At 34.0% G+C, this 9,957-nt stretch overlaps 2 protein-coding genes across 2 annotated transcripts; one reads left to right on the top strand and one right to left on the bottom strand.

Annotated features, from left to right (window-relative positions):
- The first annotated feature begins 7,693 nt into the window (after positions 1 to 7,693).
- Positions 7,694 to 8,398, top strand: LOC146539662 (carbonyl reductase [NADPH] 1-like). Its single transcript, XM_085185192.1, has one exon. The coding sequence runs from the start codon at positions 7,694 to 7,696 to the stop codon at positions 8,396 to 8,398; it is 705 nt and encodes a 234-aa protein (XP_085041318.1).
- Positions 8,399 to 8,781: 383 nt separating this feature from the next.
- On the bottom strand, positions 8,782 to 9,582 carry LOC146539661 (carbonyl reductase [NADPH] 1-like). The gene has a single exon (XM_085185191.1). The coding sequence runs from the start codon at positions 9,580 to 9,582 to the stop codon at positions 8,782 to 8,784; it is 801 nt and encodes a 266-aa protein (XP_085041317.1).
- Positions 9,583 to 9,957: the final 375 nt, after the last annotated feature.

The following is a 9,957-nucleotide window of genomic DNA, read 5'->3' as shown; positions in this document are numbered from 1 at the left end:
GTGAATTCTAGAAAACCATGAAACACATGTTCTATTTAATATTTTTAAGAGTATAAATTAAAAATTTTATAATAATCGGTGGCGTTTAAAAGATTTTTCCATACAAACTTTCAACCCCTTATTGGCACCCTTAGGGGAAGAATTCTAGAAAACCATGAAACATGTGTTCAATTAAATACTTTTAAGAGTCTGAATTTCAAATTTTATAAAAATTGGTGCCGATTTAAAAAAAAATCTATACAAACTTTCAACCCCTTATTTGCACCCTTAGAGGGAGAATTCTGGAAAACGATGAAACACGTGTTCAATTAAATACTTTTAAAAATCAAAATTTCAAATTTCATAAAAATCGGTGCCGATTTATTTTTTTTTCCATACAAACTTTGAACCCCTATTTCACCCCTTTAGGGTAAAAATTTTTCAAAATCCCTTCTTAGTGGATGTCCAGATTACGAAAGTAAATATCTGTCCAAATTTCACGTTCCTACGCACAGCGGCTACGGCTGTGCGTGCGTCTTACCTCAGTCAGTGAGAACAAGTCCTTTTATATATATAGATTAAGATAGAAGTGTATTATCACAATGGTGTCCTACTTGGTTTATTCGGCGAACAGAAATGTCCTATGAAGCCCTTACTCTAAACTATGTTTTAAAAAGAGCAACTATTGAGTTTCTTGCCGTAGTAGCTTCCTATAGGAAAAGTACTTGTAATGGCCAAATTGAATAAAGAATATTTTGATTTTGATTACATTATAAACCTTTCTACTTATGATTTCTGTACAAAAAGTAATGATATCCCGTCAAAAACATAAATGTAAAATGAAAGCCAAGTTCAGTAATAAAACATATGCTTTCAGCGATAAAAGAAGTGAGATGTAAATGTATGCCAAGTTCAATGGTCAGTCCTGAAATTTATTTTTAACAATATAAAATATTTTATAACAACTGAAAATGTCCATTCTTCTTACAACTTGGAGACTTTATTTATGTGTAATATCTGACTTGGCCAGTTTTCATATAAATTTACAATAGAATCTGAATAGAATAGAATTTGAATACATTTATTTATATCGATGTAAATTAATTTGAAAACTGGCCAAGTCAGATATTACACATAAATAAAGTCTCCAAGTTGTAAGAAGAATGGGCATTTTCAGTTGTTATAAAATATTTTATATTGTTAAAAATAAATTTCAGGACTGACCATTGAACTTGGCATACATTTACATCTCACTTCTTTTATCGCTGAAAGCATATGTTTTATTACTGAACTTGGCTTTCATTTTACATTTATGTTTTTGACGGGATATGACTCTATACGATAACAAGATAACAATTGTTTTTAATAAAAAGAATTATATTAACAATTTTATAAGATTGTACCTAATTTCGAATTATTATATAACAAAGTAGAAAACATACATAAATTTATAATAAAAGACACACATTATGTTTACTATTAGATTACATTGCGTTTGTTGTCGAGTCGATCTAGGATTAGGTGTCGAAGCGATGCTGCGAGCAATTCTAAGCTGAGGATTCCGTTTTCCAGTATCAAAGAGGAGGCTCAAGGCTTCCAATACGTACTAGCTTTGTACAAATATCTAGATCTCTAGGAGCCTAATCCTATGTGAGCCGCAAACTTCCTAAGTACTTATGTATGATACAGATTTTAGCTGTTATTCTAAATTTTATTTTTTATCAGAGGCCAGCTGAGGCCAATCGTGAAGAAGTATGCTGCAAAATCGACTTTCGAATCGACGGTTGTGTGTTCGATCCCCACTCGAGGAAAGGTAATATTTATTTAAATGTATATTTTCATTCGCTGCAGAAGCAGCGAACTTTCGCTTTGCGCGCTGCGTGGAGTTCCGCCAATCAACACGCAATGCTTTACACTATCCGGCGGAAAATGGGGAACGGAGTGTCTTAACACGACTGTTGTGTGCGGGATACAGCGTGACGCTGATTTAATTTTTATATTTTCTTGTAGGCTAACTAATTTGACGCTCCACTAGTATCTAAGCATTGTAAATGCTTAATCTTAACGATTAAGTACAATTAAAAACAGATCACTGTACATTAAAAACAGAGGGTTTTATTTATGAAATACCTTAAGGTCCCCGTCTTACCCCACCTTCCCCTAATTACTTATTTTAAAATTAAGGTCCGCTTAAACATTTTTCAGAATATCTTTTAAATTAAAAATAAAATAATCTTCAAAAATGGCTAGACCATCCAGTTACCTAAGAGTTAAAAATCGTTAGATATCAGCTAGCAAGCACACTGTATGTAAATGACAGAACGAGGGCTAGTCTCCATTACTATAAGTAAAAAGGCAACGTCCCTCAAAATTGACTCATCAATATCCAGCCTAAGCCATCGTTAAAATAAGATTAGAAATTTGAAATTCCAGATCATTTCTTTCCGTATTTTTAGGCTTTAACTTTAACAAAACGGCGTAGTCCGCGTGTTTGACAGAGTTGTGACAGCGAAATTATAGGAGACTAGCGGACGCGCGCAGCTTCGCTTGCGTATTTAGGGGTGAATTCTAATAAATCACGAAACATGTGTTCAATAAAATATTTTTAAGAGTTTGTAAGAGTCTAAATTTCAAATTTTATAAAAATCGGTGGCGATTTAAAGATTTTTCCATACAAACTTTCAACCCCTTATTTGCACCCTTAGGGGGTGAATTCTAGAAAACCATGAAACATGTGTTTAATTATATACGTTTAAGAGTCGGAATTTCAAATTTTATAAAAATTGGTGACGATTTAAAAAAAAACATATACAAACTTTCAACCCCTTATTTGCACCCTTAGGGGGAGAATTCTAGAAAACGATGAAACACGTATTCAATTAAATACTTTTAAAAATCTAAATTTCAAATTTTATAAAAATCGGTGCCGATTTAAATTTTTTTCCATACAAACTTTGAACCCCAATTTCACCCCTTTAGGGTTAATATTTTTCAAAATCCCTTCTTAGTGGATGTCCAGATTACGAAAGTAAACTTTTTTCCAAATTCCACGTTTCTACGCACAGCGGTTACGGCTGTGCGTGCGTCTTACCTCAGTCAGTGAGGACAAGTCCTTTTATATATATAGAAGATATGTACTACCCCGGTACAATGTAAGTCTTACGTCTTTAAAATTGGTAAATTAAACAAATAATGGCCGTTGTAGCAGGGGGGCACCAGCATGCGATTGTAAACATCTAAGAAAATAATATTCCATTTAAAGATTTTTTTGCAAAAATCTGTTTTATGAACGATTGTAAAAAGACATATATCTCAGCGAAATCTATTTCGTCAGATTTTAGGAGATCATGGCCTCAGGGATATGGCTTCTACCGTTACATTGTGACCTAAACCCAATTATGTATCTAGACATATTTTGTTATGGAAAGGGGGGGCCTACTTTAACTTTGGCACTGGGGTGGGCACGGACCACCCGCCCCTTGATATTCCCACGCCCATGCCTAAATCCCATTGAACTGATATGGGTTATAGCTAGCGTTTTTTTTTTGTCCGTATCCTTTTCAATTTTATTATTATATCTAATTCTATAACTTCTTATAGGCCATAGGAAGTTATAAAATTATATATATACTCATAGCAAAACAGACTATTACTCAGTCAGTCAGTCGGTCAGGTTTGTTTTATTAATAATATTTTTTTTTTATTAATCTTCAAGATGATACCAGCGACGACACTTCCGAATCTGATGATGACTGTGAAACTGCAGAAAACTGCAGCCGTGGAGAGGTTTTTTTTCTGTAGTAACGTATTTAGACGAAGATATGTTGGGTTCTGATTCTTTTAAGTCCTAATTAAAATGACGGAAAGGTTATGGCATAGTATATTTTTACACGTGTGTTCTTTTTTTATTTTAAATACCAATAAAAATTTATAAGATCTAAATAGAAAAAATCAATCGAAATATAAATGTTCATCTGACATATTTCAATTTACGTAGGAAAGCCACGGAACTCGTCCAATCAACTTCCTCAGTGTCATCCCAAAAATATTTCCCCTTTCCAGTCTGGTCTATATCTAACGCTAAATAAACCGGCGCTATAGCTGATTCTTCTGCTGAAATTTCTCCCATACCATTGGTCATGTCAGTCCTAGCTGTACCAGGATGCGAGGAATTTATAGAAATATTCCTCATGTCTTCTCTGTCCATCATTCGTTGCTGACCCCTTGTGACCGCGCATATAGCCATCTTAGATGCCTTATAACCATTACAAGTTTCATTAACAAAATCTTTATTGGTAAGCGACTTATTCTTAACTTATTCCAAGTACCAATCAATAAAAGTAGAACGATCAACGTCAGTATGGATTTCTTAAGAAAAATAAATGGCCCCAACCACTAGCTACGTTTATTACTCTCCCATTTCGTTTGATGATGGGGAAAAACTCGTTTTGGACTCGCAGTACACCTCTGTAATTAATATCAACGATTCGGGCTATATGTTCATAATCAAAAGGGACATTTAATACGCTTGACTGACATTTACGCTGTATAAGAAAGTTCCTTATTTTTTTTTAGGAAAGCTATGTTTTTAGATTGTATTATTTAATTTTGCTATACTAAAGTATGTTTTGTATTGTTGATATATTTATCTCTCAATGGCAAATGTAAGGAGTTACACTAAGATTATTTTAATTGTAACTAAATATCATGTTTCATTACCATTGTGTATGAAATATTAATCAAATAAATAAAATCCGTGTCCTAATTTGTTTTATTTCATCTCTGTTCTGTGTTAACGTTGTTTACTAAATGGATCTCGTGATTACATTTTTAAAAATGAAATGCAATTTTGCAATTTTGTTTATTATAATCTTAATGAAAAAAATGTAAAAAAAATCAAGCTTACGTCGACGTAGTAGGTACTATATTTTTTAAATGATTCGTTAAAACTAAAAGTATTTTTTGTTATTGGGATTGTTTTATTTTGACTTTAATTTTAAATAATAGATTAAATTACCCTAGTTCATAGTGGGTAATGGTAATATAGGTAAATAATATATCTGGTAGGTTACCGATAAAATAACATATGAGAAGTACCTTTACCAAATATATCGATAATGTTGAGAAGGTATACTTAAAGTACATAAATAAATATATTATTAGAAAGTGGTAAATATAAAAAAAATAAAATAATATAGGATGGCATGAGGTTAATATAATTCAAAATTACCTTGACATAACAATAATTCACTTTAATCAATTAGAAATACTAAATTACTAACAATTTAACATTCGTTACCTTTCAAACATAAAATGACATAACTAATATAAAAAAAATACAGTCGAATTGATAACCTACTTTTCTTACAGAAGTCGGTTAAAAATGGAACGAACTCACAGTATCGACACCAACCACCTTCCCAGACGACGACCGACTCACAAATTAAGTTGTCCTTTTCTTTTTCTACACATCCAACGCAGGCGGGCGTTGGAAACCGGCATCAGAGCGTTAGCCCTCTTGGCGAGGTCTCTCACGGCACCCATGACTATAGGTGCGTCATTGGGGTGGGCCATGTGGCCCGAGGGATGTGTATCTGCCCTCCGGGACAGATACAAAATGTGGGAGTCGGGGGAAAGATAGGATGAGCATGCGCTACCTGGGCGGTCAACTCAGCCGGGTGAGACCCTCGGATACCCGGGGGAGGCCCAGCTTAAGTGACCAGCGACCGAGGTGGCTGCTCAGGAATCGGAGTCTGGGGGGGATGTTTGGCGTCCGGTGGTCACACCCCTGCGCCACGACCGGAATATTATTATACATTTATATATATTTTTTCTCAAAGACTTAAAAGTGTATTTGGAGGCTTCCAATGAAATAATTTTATCTAAATAATTATTTGTCTTTAAAGTAATTTTAAAATATTTAAAGCTTATATAGCTTATAAAAAGCTTATACATAAACAACTTATTACCTTCGTTAACAATCACTCCATTCTTAGTCCTTTCCAATCAGGCTTTCGTTCTGGTCATAGTACTACAACTGCGCTAATAAAAGTCACAGATGACATTCGAAAAGCTATGGATAATAAACAACTCACAATTCTTGTACTCCTTGACTTTAGCAACGCTTTTAGCAACGTAGATTATGAAGTATTGTTGAGTTTGTTAAGTTCTATTAACATATCTCCGTCTGTGGTGGACTGGTTTCGAAGTTACCTTAATGGCCGTAAACAGCGCATACGAATTGAGGAAAATTTCTCTTCGTGGCGTGTTGTCCAGGCTGGGGTACCTCAAGGCGGTGTTTTATCTCCTTTGCTCTTCTCAATTTTTATAAATTCTATCACTAACCACCTTTCGTGTCCCTATCACATGTATGCAGACGATGTTCAAATTTACGCCCACTCAACTCCAGAAAACTTGGTAAATTCCATTCAAACTATTAATAATAATCTCCTTGCTATATCAAACTGGAGTAACTATTTTGGTCTGAAGGTTAACCCTATAAAATCTCAGGTTATAATAATTGGGAGCCCAGGTATGGTTTCGAGGGTTAAATACACATATTTACCGCCTGTTGTATACAATGATACGCTTTTACCATATTGCACGTCAGTTAAGGATCTTGGGGTACATTTAGACCAGAACATGTCATGGTCCGTACATGTAAATAATATAAGTCGGAAAATATTTCATGCGATAGGCTCTCTCCGACGTCTACGATCTGTGTTACCTATTCCGACCAAAATTATGTTAGCAAATTCTCTATTACTACCAATTCTCGATTATGCCGATGCAAGCTATCCCAACATAACCGAGGACTATCTGAATAAATTTGAGGGACTTCAAAATCTCGCTATTCGGTTCATATTTAATTTGCGTAAATATGACCATGTTTCTGAATTTCGTTCCAAGCTCAAGTGGCTCCCAATACGCAGTCGCCGGAATCTACATACACTTTCTCTTCTGTACTGTGTGTTACACAACGAAAAATCGCCTCCTTATTTAAAGGAGATGTTCGAATTTTTAGGTGCGCATTCAAACAGATTGAGATCCTCCGAGAATCTTGCTCTTAAAACTCCGATACATTCCAGTAGATTTTATGAGCACTCCTTTGCTGTGAAAGCAACTAAGTTGTGGAATGATCTACCGCTAAGTATTAAACGTTCAAAATCTTTAAATATATTTAAAAAATTAGTTAAATATAATTATTTGAAGGATGATTCACCTTGAAATGACATCAATATGTACAACTCATTGTTATAAATAGTATTATTATATATATTAGTATATTATAATGGTATGTATTTTTTCAAATATATATGTATTATGTTTATGTATTAGAATTTAATATGACATGTAAGTTTATTTACACCACCCACTCTATTTTATCACAGATTTCCTAACCCAAAGGTTGTCTGGTAGAAATCGCTGATTAGCGATAAGGCCGCCTTTTGTGTGTCAATTGTTATATTTTTGTCGTTTTTATACTCTTCTTTTTCTTCTTAATGTGTAATTGTGCACAATAAAGTGTAAATAAATAAATAAATAAAATGTTTCGCAACGACCAATTAACAGCATATATTTCATACATATCATTACATACATAAAGTTACATCGATTTTATGTTCACGATATCGTGAGCAAAGTTAATTATTACCAGATAAATACAGAAAAAAATATAATATGCTTTCATTTAAACGTAACAAGTATATTAGCAATGATTGACAAAGTTGTAGTAGTGACAGGTTCTAACAAAGGTATCGGCTTTAGCATAGTTAAAGAGCTATGCAAAAGAGGAGTAAAGACGGTTTACCTCACAGCCAGAGATGAGGGCAGGGGAAAGGAAGCAGTAAGTGATTTAAAAGCTGAAGGTCTAAATCCACATTTTTATCTTCTTGATGTCACCGATCTGAACAGCATAAAGAAATTTGCGGCATATTTGAAAAAAGTGCACGGTGGAGTAGATATTCTTATAAACAACGCTAGTATTACGCAGGTATTAAATGTCCCTTTTGATTATGAACATATAGCCCAAATCGTTGATATTAATTACAGAGGTGTACTGCGAGTCCAAAACGAGTTTTTCCCCATCATCAAGCGAAATGGGAGAGTAATAAACGTAGCTAGTGGTTGGGGCCATTTATTTTTCTTAAGAAATCCATACTGGCTCAAAGTTTTGAGTAACGAAGATATAACAATAGAAGATGTCAATGGTTTTATTGATTGGTACTTGGAATCAGTTAAGAATAAGTCGCTTACCAATAAAGATTTTGTTAATGAAACTTGCAATGGTTATAAGGCATCTAAGATGGCTATATGCGCGGTCACAAGGGCTCAGCAACGAATGATGGACAGAGAAGACACGAGGAATATTTCTATAAATTCCGATATATACTGTCGATATATACTCTTAGCAAAATAGACTATTGCTATTAAGTCAGGTTTGTTTTATTTATAATCAATTTTTTTTATTATTTATCTCCAAGATGATACCAGCGACGACACTTCCGAATCTGATGAAGACTGTGAAACTGCAGAAAACTGCAACCGTGGAGAAGTTTTTTTTCTGTAGTAGCGTATTTAGACGAAGATATGTTGGGTTCTGATTCTTTTAAGTCCTAATTAAAATGATGGAAAGGTTATGACATAGTATATTTTTACATGTGTGTTCTGTTTTTATTTTAAATACCAATAAAAATTTATAAGATCTAAATACAAAAAATCTATCGAAATATAAATGTTCATCTGACATATTTCACTTTACGTAGCAAAGCCACGGAACTCGTCCAATCAACTTCCTCAGTGTCATCCCAAAAATATTTCCCCTTTACAGTCTGGTCTATATCTAACGCTAAATAAATCGGCGCTGTAGCTGATTCTTCTGCTGATTTCTCCCATACCATTGGTCATGTCAGTCCTAGCTGTACCAGGATGCAAGGAATTTATAGAAATATTCCTCATGTCTTCTCTGTCCATCATTCGTTGCTGAGCCCTTGTGACCGCGCATATAGCCATCTTAGATGCCTTATAACCATTGCAAGTTTCATTAACAAAATCTTTATTGGTAAGCGACTTATTCTTAACTGATTTCAAGTACCAATCAATAAAACCATTGACATCTTCTATTGTTATATCTTCGTTACTCAAAACTTTGAGCCAGTATGGATTTCTTAAGAAAAATAAATGGCCCCAACCACTAGCTACGTTTATTACTCTCCCATTTCGCTTGATGATGGGGAAAAACTCGTTTTGGACTCGCAGTACACCTCTGTAATTAATATCAACGATTTGGGCTATATGTTCATAATCAAAAGGGACATTTAATACCTGCGTAATACTAGCGTTGTTTATAAGAATATCTACTCCACCGTGCACTTTTTTCAAATATGCCGCAAATTTCTTTATGCTGTTCAGATCGGTGACATCAAGAAGATAAAAATGTGGATTTAGACCTTCAGCTTTTAAATCACTTACTGCTTCCTTTCCCCTGCCCTCATCTCTGGCTGTGAGGTAAACCGTCTTTACTCCTCTTTTGCATAGCTCTTTAACTATGCTAAAGCCGATACCTTTGTTAGAACCTGTCACTACTACAACTTTGTCAATCATTGCTAATATACTTGTTACGTTTAAATGAAAGCATATTATATTTTTTTCTGTATTTATCTGGTAATAATTAACTTCGCTCACGATATCGTGAACATAAAATCGATGTAGATAACTTTATGTATGTAATGATATGTATAAATAAAATATATGCTGTTCATTGGTCGTTGCGAAACATTTTATTCTAAATATTTTAAATTTACTTTAAAAACAAATAATTATTTAAATAAAATTATTTCATTGGAAGCTTCCAAATACAATTTTAAGTCTTTGAGAAAAAATATATATAAATGTATAATAATATTCCAGTCGTGGCGCAGGGGTGTGACCGCCGACGCAACGGGTTCCATTCCTACTTGAGGATACGAAATACTTAAT

Source organism: Heliconius melpomene, chromosome 4, assembly GCF_056956725.1.
Source record: "Heliconius melpomene rosina isolate 202511_hmr_F chromosome 4, ASM5695672v1, whole genome shotgun sequence".
NCBI lineage: Eukaryota > Metazoa > Arthropoda > Insecta > Lepidoptera > Nymphalidae > Heliconius > Heliconius melpomene.
This window is presented reverse-complemented; position numbering and strand designations above follow the sequence as displayed.